Source organism: Calidris pugnax, unplaced genomic scaffold (assembly GCF_001431845.1).
Source record: "Calidris pugnax isolate Ruff unplaced genomic scaffold, ASM143184v1 scaffold23, whole genome shotgun sequence".
Classification (NCBI taxonomy): Eukaryota; Metazoa; Chordata; class Aves; order Charadriiformes; family Scolopacidae; genus Calidris; species Calidris pugnax.
Genome location: NW_015090772.1, coordinates 973,967 through 987,368, shown reverse-complemented (window position 1 = coordinate 987,368; position 13,402 = coordinate 973,967). Strand labels below are relative to the sequence as shown.

General features: G+C 40.6%; 1 protein-coding gene across 3 annotated transcripts in view; it reads left to right on the top strand.

Annotated features, from left to right (window-relative positions):
- UBP1 (upstream binding protein 1 (LBP-1a)) overlaps window positions 1-13,245 on the top strand; it is a 40,201-nt gene extending 26,956 nt beyond the window's left edge. For 2 of the 3 annotated variants that reach the window (XM_014941700.1, XM_014941693.1), the window contains 8 exons: window positions 3,759-3,862; window positions 4,169-4,223; window positions 4,384-4,477; window positions 7,357-7,447; window positions 8,061-8,170; window positions 9,549-9,691; window positions 10,383-10,434; window positions 11,315-13,245. In XM_014941700.1, coding sequence (XP_014797186.1) covers window positions 3,759-3,862; window positions 4,169-4,223; window positions 4,384-4,477; window positions 7,357-7,447; window positions 8,061-8,170; window positions 9,549-9,691; window positions 10,383-10,434; window positions 11,315-11,352 — 687 coding nt within the window. In that variant the 3' untranslated portion in view covers window positions 11,353-13,245. The remainder of the gene's footprint in view (window positions 1-3,758; window positions 3,863-4,168; window positions 4,224-4,383; window positions 4,478-7,356; window positions 7,448-8,060; window positions 8,171-9,548; window positions 9,692-10,382; window positions 10,435-11,314) is intronic. The other variant, XM_014941695.1, reaches the window with a different exon arrangement.
- Window positions 13,246-13,402: the final 157 nt, after the last annotated feature.

Below are 13,402 nucleotides of genomic sequence, written 5' to 3'. Positions count from 1 at the left end.
AAACTCAGTTCATGCACTGCAGTTCCTGCAGTATTAATCTCAGTGTTTTCCAAACAGACAGATGTGTAGTTAACTACTTATTAAGGTTCTCTCTCCTGCTATGGAGTAGTGATGTTGGTTTTTTTTTTCCTGTAGAGATAACAAGCTACAAATTTAACACTGCCTTCTGGACCTCAGAGGGGAAGTGTATGTATGTACAGGTCACTTCTATGAAGGAGGCACTTTATTTTTTTCCTCTCTTCCAAATATATAGAAACTGAGCTTATCTAAGGAAGAAAAGAAAAAAAAACCCACCAGAATCTGTCCCCTGCTTTGAATTTGAAAAAGCAGGCAAATTTGTGTTGTGATAGTCAGGCCTTTGCACTTTTTTTCTGTCTGCAGTATCTTGGTTGATTTTTGTGTTAGTGTATATTAAGTTATATGTCACAAGCTAGAATATATCAAGCTACAATTTGATTAAACTTGGTCAAATGGTCATTTTTTGCAGATAGAGCTGATGATAGGGCACGTAGAAGTTAGAAGATTTCTAGTATAGACCTTGAAATAAATTGGAGCCTTAAGTTTTGGACAAGAAAGATTGGTGCAGACGTTAAATGTTCTCCGTAAGTGAATTGAATTTAGAATATAAAACCTTCTAGAGGCCATGAGAGCCAGGAAGTGGAGCTGGAGCAAAGATAATTTAATAACGTAAGCATATAGTATTTCTTCAGTTTGTTTCTCTGTACATCTATACTTCCTATAGCAGTATCAGTAGCACATGGGATGTGTAATGTGGGTGACTTCACATTTGGGGAATAAATTCTGCATTCAAAATAATTAGCCTTACATAAGCTAAAGTTTTTTGCCTTTGCCAACAACTGTGGTTGTTTGGGGCAAGAACCCTGTATTTTATAGCTTCCTTGAAAATCTCTGTCCCGTGTATATAAAAATTGCTGCCCTATTCCCTAAAGATGATGCTGTGTGCCCAAGTATAAGATTGACTAATTTGGAGAACAAACATTTTGTTTTCATGTCGATATGGTATTTGAATATAGTGTGGAGCTCTGGCAAAATTTAGTTGTACTCTTTTGTAAAGCATGAATTTGGGCAGGTTCAGGTAGATTTGAAGTAGGATGGGAAATTACATTAAACAGTGGCTTAGAATGACTTGAGTTTTTGCAGTTCTTCAGACATTTGGAACATTCTGAGTTTAACTGCTACATATCCTGAGTCTGAGAAGTCATACTTAGAAAGATTTCCTGTATTCCTTTTAACTCAGTAAAACCATTGGTCAGCACTTCATAATTTCATTCACGTCTGACACAAAAGAACGTTAAAGACCTGAAACCAAAGTAATTTCCTCCTTTTCAAGAATTAATCGGTGTTTGGAAATAAAGGCATAATTTCCAGAGTACGGTTGCATGAGTAGCATTGTATCAGTGTGCTGGTACTGGAGGGTGGTTAGTCTTGAGACCTCAAAAACAACTTCAGAATTTAAGAAATATCCTGATGGATCAGAGCCCAGTGCTCTGTCCCTGGCAGCGGCAATGGCGGGTGCTGTTTCCAGAAGGAGAAGCCTTGCCACTTGGTGTGACCCACCCCCTCCTAACCCCCCGTGTCCACAATCCTCATGCAGGGTGTCAGGAAGCACATCCCTGCTCAGTGGTTAGTTAACAGGTTTGATGCCAAGGGATTTCTCTAACCCCATTTCTGGGTTTGTGAAGTGTGGGATAGTTTTTTTTATTCAATGCTTGCCTTCCATGCTTAGATACTCATTTGTCCCTCCACAACCTATAAGACAAGAGAAGGGAGAACTGAGCCAATGGGCATGTTGTTGTAGCATTAGTTATTATTATTACTACTGTTACTACTACGACTGATTTTACCAACTGATTCAGTCTTGGTAGATAGTTAATGACATTTTTGTTCCAAGAGGAGACAAGGTAGGAGAGTGTGCTTATAGGAGAAGAAAGGCTACTTGCTTTGGCTTGGGATTTTCTTTTTCCAAATACTTCAGATGTGTGTCTTCCTATGTTTAAACTCCAGAGTTTTGTTGTGAACAACTTCAGCTGGGTTTGAAGGACAGGAACGCTAATTGCGGTACGTGTCTTGGGAATGGCTCAAAAACTGTTCTCTGACACCTGGGTGTTCTTCCTGCCCCTGAATGTTCCATTGTAATGGAGTAGCAGCTAAGGAAGTACAGCTTACATTGCTGTGTCTAGATAAATACCCTGCATTAAAATGTAGGGAGAAAATGTCAGAAAACTGAAGAAAATTAATTGCGCTTTCAAAGTATTTCAGAAGAACAAAGTTAATGTTATGATGTTGAGCTTTTCTTTTAGAATTATGGCTTTGGACCATGTAATTAGGGAATGAAGGCCTATTTTAACTACCTGTTGTAATGTAACAACTTTGAGATTAATGTTAAAATGAGCTGGGGAAGAGAAGCAGCAGATGGGAAGATAGAGACGAGGAGGAAGAGGGGGTGACAGCAGGAGGCCATACAAGAGCTGTGTGTGGATGGCTCTGTTTGGAGTCTACAGCGTGGCTTTGTGCAACCAAAGGCAGCGTGTACACAGCAACTAACACAACTCTGATTTGAATCAGATCTCGGGCAGATGAAGAATTTCCTAATTTTTAAGCTAGTGTAATGCAAGATTAATTTTTTTTCAATCGTGTGCCCCATGCTGGGGAACTTGCAGAGAAATGGGTTTTTTTCTGTTTTACAGAGGATTGCAGCTGGTGGTGTGCTCATTTACTGTTTCCCTCAGATAGTGAAAGGATCTTTCAACACAAAATTGTTGAAACATGTTTCCATTACTCTTAGGTCATAATTGTTCCCCTCCCTCCTCTTCTCCCCCTCGAGGCTATGATATAACTCTGGAAATTTCCTTACAGGGTATTTAGCTGGTGCATGATAAGTATATCAGAAATCTTTGTTGTTTTAACAGGCATGGTCTTAGCGTACTTTACCTTGGGCAACTTGCTTGTTTTAATCCTGTCTGTTTGTCTTTGAACATGCCAAAATCTGTTTGTTTTCTGTTTTTCTTTAAAATGCAGAATTTGCAATGGTATTTCAAACACTAAAAGCTGCTCTCATTTTGAAGGGCTTTTATCATGGTGGTTTTAAAAATACCCAGAAAAGAATAAATTGGGACAGCTGGCTTATGCTATATTTTTGATGACTTAAATTTATGTATAAAAATTCCAGTTTACCAAGCACTTTCAAGAAAGCAGTACATCATTTTAGTCCTGCAGTTAATTAATACAAGTCTTCGATTCACAATATTTCTACTGAAACTTTCATTTGTATATTTTGCTGTCAGGGCAGATAAATTAAATTTCTCTACAAGGTGAAATCTAGCTTTGTAGTTCTCCTTACCATGGCTGAACTCCTACTGTCAAGTTAAAACAGTCTCTTCATCCATTTTAGGATGAAAGAAGTTTTTCCAACAGATGGCTTGGGGTGGGTTGGTTGGTTTGTTTTAAACCGGGTAATGTGTACAGGTCTTGTGTCAGTCCCACCACTAATACCTCCACTTTGTTACCAAAAGACAGTATAAATGGGAGCCTTCTTGAAAGAACGAGATAAAAGAAAACTGATTTTTACCTGGAATGTCTGCATGTGATGTGTGGGATGGAGGGAGTCTTTAGTTGGAATTACAAATCAAAATTCTCTGTGGAAAAACCCCCTGGCTTTAAATGAAAGAACTCTGCACCAGAGTAAAAAAAAAAAAGTATTGTTGAGAGAAACTTAAGTTTTAATTCTTTATCTTCAGTGCTCACCGTGGCCTGATACTCCGACAACGTTTGTAAACAACAGTCCTACTCCTGCTCCCACTTTTACCTCTGCTCAACACAACACCTACAGCGTCCCGGACAGGTGGGTTTCTGCTCTGGATCCTAATTAAAGATAACATTTTAAAATCAGTCTTCACTCACCTCGGTGAGTGGCGGTAAAGCTGCTTGTCCAGTTGATATATATACACACAAGTTGTCTTTAATACAGAAGTGTCATGATCTTTCTCTTGAGTTTAACTAAGTTTTACTCTATTTAGCGTTTAATTTGTCTTTCAGCAGTGATTTTTATTGTTTCGGGAATTTCAAGTGATTTTTCATCAATGCTTGAATATTTTGCTTAATAAAATTCTAGTAATACTTCCCTCCTTTTTTTTATTGTTCTTTGTAGCAATTCTTCTTCCCCAAATCATCAAGGAGATGGAACCTCTCAAGGATCTGGAGATGTGAGTGTTTGCTTTCTGTTATCGGGCAGGGCTATATCTGTGTCAGAACTTCTGATTTATACAGACCTTGATAATAACAGGAACTGAGGGAGGGCTTTTAATGGGTTTGGATATTTTTTTTTAATGTCCAAATTATCATATCCAACCTTGTTTCTTACAGCAGCTTCATCCTTCAGCCACAATCCAGGAAACTCAGCAATGGTTGCTCAAGCATAGGTTCTCTACCTATACAAGGCTTTTTTCAAATTTCTCAGGTACCTATAGTTTATTTTTTTTATTTGAAGTACTTGTTTGTGTTGGCGAACAAATTTTGTGTGGGAAAGGAATTCTTTAAAAACAATATGGTATCGGTACTTATTGCAATTTACTAATTTGCTTTTTCAGTGTTCAGTTTGCATTAGGACTTTTTTTTCACACTAACTCACCCCAAACCCAAGAGTGAAGCTAGGTTCTTTATTTCCCGATGATAGTTCACCAAATCATTTTCATCTCAATGAGTCCTTTGAGAAAAAGGAGTGAGTGTGGCCAGTCAGGCCAGAGCCCCTCTGCTCTGCTCTGCAGGAACCTGCTAAACTCTGGCCCTTGTCAGGTCTTTCCTTAGGACTTAGATTTAATTGTAGCGTATGAAGTTTTCATCCTTCCAAACTCTGAAGCCGTTAGTAGTTGTCTTATTCACAGAAATGGCAAATTATTTTTTGTACTGAACTCTGCTTCAATACCGTGCAACACCTTGACCTGTATGTATTTGTCTATTTTTCCTTTCATTTCAGCAGAACGTTGGGTTGCTCTTCCTTAACTGTTGTGTCAGGGTAGTTCCCATGATAGGTACGGGAGCAAGAGCTGGCAATAGCTGCGCTGCCTGGGGCTGGGTTTTGCTGTTTGTGCAGAGTGGGATGGCACAGAGCACACCATGAGTAACACTCCTTCTCAGGTTCCTTTGGTGACACGCAATGAGGAGAATCTGATGAGTAACTCCTGCTCTCTGCCTCTTGGCTTAGCTCCTGCTGCTGCCAGAGTTCTCTTTGTACCAGGTGTCTTCCCTGGTCCAGACCGTGTTGGGTCAAGATTGACAGAACAGATTCTCTAACATGGCATTTTTGGAATCTGTAAGACTCAAAGTTTTGTCAGTCTCATATTCATATAATCATAGAATTGTCCAGGTTGGAAGGGACCTTTCAGATCATCCAGTCCAACCATCAACCTCACTCTGATCAAAACCATCACTAAACCATGTCTCTAAGCACTAGGTCAACCTGGCTTTTCAATCCCTCCAGGGATGGTGCCTCAACCACCTCCCTGGGCAGCCCAGGCCAATGGCTGATAACCCTCTCGGTGAAAAAATTTTTCCTAATATCCAGCCTGAACCTCCCCTGGTGTAACTTGAGGCCATTTCTTCTCGTCCCATCACCTGGGACTTGAGAGAAGAGACCGACCCCCCCCGGCTACACCCTCCTTTCAGGGAGTTGGAGAGAGCCAGAAGGTCTCCCCTCAGCCTCCTTTTCTCCAGGCTCAACACCCCCAGCTCCCTCAGCCTCTCCTCACAAGACTTGTGCTCCAGACCCCTCACCAGCTCCATTGCCCTTCTCTGGACTCCCCCCGTGGCTAATTAATTCTGTTTGCTGCTGCCTAACGTTTTTTGCCTAACATTTTCTGCCTTAAATTCATCCTGTTTTCTGCTAGGATTTACAGGTTCTGAGAAATAAGCTCACATTTAGCTTTTCTGAACAAGCTGTGAAGGTGTCATCCAACCCCAAGACAGGACTCATTAGGGAGTGCAGTCTCACTAATGAATGAGCCAGTATCTCACAGTACCTAGCTCAGCAAACCATATGGACACATGGTGCTGATAAAAATTATTTGTGTATAGTTCTGGTGACATTAACTACAATTTTGTAAGCTACTGCTAATAATAATATCGCAATATAATAAAAAATTTATTTTAAATACCATGGACCTAATGGAAAAGCACAGTGTTTTATAGCCAACCCTTGCAGGGTTGGAAATGGAAGGGTTTGTTCTGTGCTTGTCATGTATCGTGATTGCGAAGCTTCCTTGGTCAAGTGTGGTACCAAATTTCTGACAAAGACCTTGGAAAACTTTTAAAGCCGTTCTTCTTTTTCATTATTATCTTTATATGTTTATAGAAGTCAAATACAAGCTGGCTGATTGCCTTTGAAGCCAGAGGTGCAGTGTAGCTTTTAATTACACTTCTTCAAGTGCAGTAGGGTTTTTTTATTATAGTACTGCAGGGGTATGATGACAGATTATTTTCTTTGGCTTCTACCTGTGTGTTCCTAGATTGTCTGGGGAGTATTTTCATGGAGAAAATGTACTCCCCCACCCTCCCACTCATCTCTTCCAGGGACTGATTTTTCAGACTGTTGTTTCCTTTGCTGACAGCCGCGCTGGTTCCAAGCAGTGTGCTTCCTTCCCTTTTGTTTGAGATCTGCATAAGATCTTTTAGTGAAGCTTCATTTGCTGGATGTTCTGGGAAAGCAGTTGTTTTCACAGATCACTTATTCCCAGGATCATTTAAAAAGTAAAAAATCAAAAATCAAACCTGCTTTTGGCTGGAAGTGTCCCCCAGCTGGGATTCCCCCCAGAGGCTGCTCATGTTCTGATTTGACCCAAGTGAGGGGTTACACCAGCCTTCACCAGTACCTTCAGGAGATGAGTGCACTGCAATAACTGACGGGCACAGAGTGCAGATGTATGAGTTCAATGCCTGGGGTGATTCGTTGAGCAAGAAACCATCAGATATCTTGGATTTTGCACGTGCTTAAAATACACCAACACAGGTATCAATTAAAACTTTTAAGTCATTTAAGCCATTGCCTGGATCTAGGCCAGTCTCTACAGCTATTGTGTGCCCGTGAAGATGTGAACCCATCAAGGGAAACCAACCAAGATGTGAACCCATCAAGGGAAACCAACCGCCTTTGGAAAATTGGTCATTTTTTCTTAGTGCTGGCTAGTGCCCACTCTTAATTTTACTTGCTCATTTGTGTCTGCAGGATTCCATTTTTATAATGATGGACTTTGTTCTTCCCAGTCTAAATGAACATACAATTTATTTTAAAAAGTACATATGTTCTAAAATAATCTTGGTAAAATTCTTGCGTGTTTTCTGCAGGTGCTGATTTATTAAAGCTGACGAGAGAAGATCTGGTACAAATCTGTGGTCCGGCCGATGGGATTCGGCTCTATAATGCACTGAAATCCAGGTAATGGCTGAATGCCAGGCTGAGTGGGTTTTGTTCTGTCAGGTACTGGAATCCCCCGTGGGGAGAACTGGGGGGTGTGGGAGGTGAGTGTGAGGCTGAGCAGGGAACTGGCAGGGGGTTGTGTTTAAAAAAGAGCCTCCTGTGCCCGGCTTCAGGGCAGACCCCAGCTGAGACGCGGGCGCTGGTGAGTCCAGCGGTGGGCTCTAACTGGTACCAGTGCAGTTGGGCACTGGTTTTGAGAACAGCTGGATTTGAGGTTACAAATGCCGTGTGCCAACGCAGGCTGCAGCCCCGCTGACGGAGCCCATTCTGACTGAAACGGGTGTTTGCTGCCATTGACCTTGACAAGAATTGTCATTGTCACTCTGTATTTCTTCCAAGATTCCAACAAGTTCTGAATGAACTCAGAATTGATTGAAATGTTGTTAAAATGCTGTGGTATCTGAGAAACCACTTACCATTATGTTAATTTTATTAATTTATTTTTGGTCGACGAAAGAAAACGTTTGAAGTGTAGTGTGAGGCACAACAAATCTGCGCTCGTGGCACATCGGTTTGTGTATTTCCAGGGCGAGTGACTCTCTGTCTGAGGGGTGATTTGTTGGCCTTGCAGGTCTGTCAGGCCCCGTTTAACGATCTACGTCTGTCAGGAGCCATTAAGGAGCATACAACTGGAACAACAAGACGCAGGCAACGGCGACAGCAGCAATGGTGCAATATACGGTACGGCGCACGGGGGGTCTCTGGGCAATATACGGTACGGCGCACGGGGGGTCTCCTGCCACACCAGCTCTGCGTCTTAAAAAGTCTTTAAACAATATAGATGGGAGGGAAAAAAGAGCAGGGAAGAGGCTGAATTTCTCTCTCTGGTGTGCAGAGAAACAGGATGAACAGAACCTTAAAACCTCTCCAGGTTAAGTCTTGGATTTTTTTTTTTTCCATGCACTGATAAAGCGAACTGTAGTTACGTGGTAATTAATCAAGGAGCTCTCAAATTAGCTGTGCTATGTTGTTACAGCCAAGGTATTAACCAAACGAATGCAGGTGGCATGTAAAAGCTACGTGCGAATAAAACACTTGGATTTGTTCCTATTTTCAGTTAGGTTTTGCTGTCATTTTCTGTGCGGCTGAACTGAAACTGAGAGAGCTTGACCAGCAAACCAGCCACACAGTGTACGGGCTCCTGAGTTCCCTATTATTTTCCTGAGATGCAGCTGTTACTTCAGCACTGATGGCAACTTAATATTTAATTGTAAATTCATGTCAATGTTACAATTAAGAGAATGGAGCTGTTTGAAATGATCCTTTTCTTTGAGGGAAGAGACCTGGTTCCCCAACCAACTGAAATCTTTGTATTTTTCATGCAAGAATTGAGGTGGGGGAGGCTCTGTAAATAAGATACTGTCTCTGTCGAATGCATATTTTCTCCCTGGATATCTTCAGGCTTTCCTTTGGGATAGAAGAATGTGCAAACACGGAGCTGCCAGGGGCTTCTGGCGCTATAAATAAAGCTACGGAGCTGTAAATACAGCATCAAACCCAACAGCTACTCTGTCTTACACCACCACAAACAAACAGAACAGTATTTCCCCACCACCACCACCCTTCAGCTCCGAGATGATCTGTAGGAAACTTCAAATAATTCAGATATTTGGTAAAAAGCTTTCTTTAGCAGAAAAAATATAATCTACATCCCTATTTAAAGCAACAGTGCTGTGGTGCGAGTCAAAGGTGTTACCTCCTGCTTTTGAGATGGTCCAAAGCTACTTCCAAAGTCATCTCGAGGTGACTTTAATGGTTCATTTCCGTCTGTTTGGCAGGACTGTGCCTTTTTGTGCAGGATACAGGGAAAAATGTGGAAGTTGCCTTCAGAGAGAAGCCTCCCCCGTGTCAGAGAGGTGCTTAGGTGCCTTGAGAGCAAAGCCCTGGCAATTCATGCTGCTTAGTGAGAGCAGGGCAAGAGGAAAGAAAAGGTTTCTAGCCTTTAAAATTTTTTAAAGCTGGGGTATAAACAAATTCAGATTTTTTTTTCATGTACGCACTTGTTACAGATTAGTGCTCTGCTTATTGAAATACATTTTTTTTTTTTCTTTTTTTCTAGTTTATCATGCAATCTACTTAGAAGAAATGGCAGCCTCGGAAGTCACGCGCAAGCTTGCTTTGGCATTTAATATCCCTTTGCATCAGATCAACCAGGTTTACAGACAGGGTCCCACAGGCATCCACATTCTTGTCAGTGACCAGGTAATGGAAATTTTATCTTCTTGACAAATGTTATTTATCAATTAAATAGAATGGGGGATTTTCTCATACTTGCTTCGTTACTTTTTTATTTTCTGTTTGATAATGGAAACTAGTATTTTCTGATGATCATAGTATTTTTTCCATTACATTAAAATAAGGAGAGTGATGTTTAACTGTTGCTCTTTTGCTACTTAAATTCTGATTGTGAGAAGAGAAAAACCAGCCGGTCTATATCCTCCTGAGATGCTGCAATAATTACTCAGTGTGCACGTATTTTGCACATCCCTAGAGGCAGGGAGCATTTAAATAGGGTTGAACTCAGTTTACTCGAGCATCTGCTACACGTATTAAGAGCTCCAAAACCACAGCCAACAGTAACAGGCTCCCCCCTGGCTGTCACATGATTAACAAGCAGTATTTTGACAGTCATGTATTTTAATTTGATGTGGTATATGCTTGTCACCTCTGAGCACTTGCTGAAGAAAATCAAAATATGCAGTTTTGTATAAAAGGCTGTTTAATGTATTTATTTCTGGTATCGGTCACACTCAGGAGGGTTTCAAAAAAGCACTTGCTGAAGAAAATCAAAATATGCAGATTTGTATAAAAGGCTGTTTAATATCTAATGTATTTATTTCTGGTATGGGTCACACTCAGGAGGGTTTCAAAACCATTTTTTTCTTTTTTGTAGATGGTTCAAAACTTTCAAGACGAGAGTTGTTTCTTATTCACCACAATAAAAGGTACGGTGTCTTTTCTGACAGTTACAAACGTAATTGTTGATTGCACCAAGGAGCCTCCCTTAAAGCACTTGCAGAGAAGGTCTGGTGAAGCGCAGAGAGCAGGGGCCAAAACCCCAGCATCTCCAGAGAGGAGCGGCAGAAAGCATCCCCCAGCTCCTCCTCTCCTCCAGGCTCTGTGTAGCTCCTCAGCCTTTGGCCAGGCTTCCAGTTCAGAACCAGTGCAGCACTGGTGCAAATTTTATCCACAGAAACCATCAAAACTTTTTACAATTTCTAACTGGATCTTCAATCATAATATTTTTGCTTCAGCCCTTGGAGGACCTTTTTAAAAGCTATGGTTTTGCTGTAGAGGAGCTGTGTTTTTAAAGTTGGCTTCCCTTGGTCAGCAGCTGAACTTAAAACAAACTGGAGTGTGCGGTGTAAACCCATTGAGGGGGTTGGTGGGTGTCAGGGACCTGTTTGTCTCAGTTGTTAAGCCCTGTGCTGGAACTGCTGAGCAGCTTCGAAGCGTAAAACCCACAGGGCTTGGGGTGTTTTAAGTGTATTATTTGACTTTCTAGTTTAAGGCTGAGCGTCACCAAAGAGATGATTAAAAATATACACTAAAGATTTATACTGGTCTGGCAGGAGTTAATTTATATGATATCAACTGTCAAATGAAGTGGATTTTAATGCGGAATAGGGAGAATCCAGAGATAAAGTTAGTTATTCAGGCATTTAGTCTGAGCAGCAGGTTACTAAGATCTCAAGTTTAAAATGTTGTAATAGTAATGAACCACTTCTACCCAGTAAATACCAAGTCCATACTGGGATGTTATGGTGCATTGGTTCATGTTTATGGTTCTATTTATAGAAAGACTGACATTTTTTTCTTTTTCAGCTGAAAATGGTGAAGGCTTCCATATAATTTTGAAGTGATGTCAGACGATTGCCAGACTGCTCCTCCACCGCAGAACGCAGTCCTGCCTAAAGATTAGGAAGATCATCCACAACATTCGGATCTAACTTCACCGTATAAGATGTTTCATATTGAAAACACAAAAGAAAAAAAAAAAAGAAAAAAAATATCACCTTTCTAATGAGCTGTTTGATAGGTGAACTTTCTTATCACTGCCATAGCTAAGTGTCCTCATGAGAGGTATAATGCCATGACAGCTGACGTACAGGCATGGAAGACAATGTAAGCAAAGGTGCTTGCCCTTTACTGAAAATAAGGCAAATTATGGCCAGTAGATACAGTTTCTAGAAGCGAAGCACTGGTGCTTCTCTGTGACCTGTATCCAGTTGGAGATGAATGTAAACTTATTTGGGGGCATTTACCTTTCTGTGCCAGTTTGTCTATTACTTGCTTGTACCTTCCGCTGGTTTTATTTTTTTGATGTTAGCAGAGCACATATTAATCTGTGTGGAGATGAGTAGTTAAAGCTGATAGTGATCAGGTTGTCGGGTCTTTGAGAGTAAAGCTGTCAAAACAGCTTCCCGTGTAAATTGTGTATAAGAGTGTATGTAAGAAGTGTAAATGCCAGAACAGGGCTTTGAAGAAGCCCTAGACAGATGCAATATATGCATGCAGCAAACTGCATTATCAGTAGTACCTTACCGGAGGGATTAATAGAAATCCTCTGGGGTACCAAGTAATTGTGTTTTGCTTTAACAAATTTAATGGAAAATAATTGCCTATGCATCCTTTATGTTTAGTTTCCTAGGTTCTCTGCGGAGCACTGCTGCATTTTAACTCTTTGCTTGTAAAATTGTGGGTTTTAAAAATACTAGCAGTGAGAGATGGTTTTTTTTCTGAGTTAGTGGAATTATGCTGATGAGGGACGATGACCCACTGGCACCATGGGGCTGTCATTGCTTTCAGCAACATCAACTGAATTGCTTAAAAAACACTAAATATACACCATTTAGGTCTCCTTCCCAGCAGGTGACTGCCTTGCTGTAGTTGCTGTTATGGACAAGTAGCTCACCTTTTCTGTTGGCCTTTCTTCGCCCTCCGATCGGACTGTACAACAGCTACAGTGCCTCTGCCCTATGACCAAATAGTTACTTTTCTTTGAAACAGGCAAACGTGCTTTTTCAATAGTTTGGATATTTCTTGTAAAGACATGGCTCAGCATTTCCTACGTTAACATTAAGTTTCGACTAGTTAGGTACTTAGAGGGGAATATTCCAAAAGGTATGAAGCGACAGTTTCATAGCTGGTTTGATTTTTTTTTAATTTTTTTTTTGCCTTTGACAAGTTCCACCTGGATCTCTGGCTTAAAACGCTCGGGAACAGTTTGCTTTTTATGCTGCAGGGTTCAATGTAAACAACTGCTACAGCATGTAAAAAAAAAGCAATTTTGATTTTTTCATTCCCTCTTTTCATAACTGTCTCAAGTGCTTAGCAGAAAAGCTTCTTAAAGCTGTAGCATTTTGAAAATTTTAATTCATCAACGCTAGAGTTTCTTTCCTTTTTTTTTTTTTCTGCACTGAAAGTAAAATTTTACTACATACCTAAACATTTCTGCCTATAAGTTGTTCATCTTTGGGTATTGTTTGGTCCTTGTACTTTCTTGAATTGACACCTGTGTCTTTTCAGCTCACACCGTATTCAAATCCAAATGTTTTATAAAAAAAGTGGAAAAATCCTTGATTGGAAAGTATCCAAATACCTAATTTTAAAGAATATTGAAAGTTGTACAGTAGTTTGTCCAGCTCACTTGAAATTGGAATTAAATTATGGCACCAGCAAATTGCTTTTGTTTTTTAATAAGATGTACACATTTCAATTTAAGTATAATAAATGTTTTTCAATAATTTTGTAAATGTGCTTTTCTTTTTGTTTACTTCCTTTTCCCTCCCCCACATTAGAGATGTTTCTGGTGTTAAGATGATATTACCTGCAAGAACCTACCCTAGGAGCTGGCAGGTAAAGGTAAGCAGTGGAAGCGCGGTCCAGCTCCGTGGTTTATCCTGCCCCCGA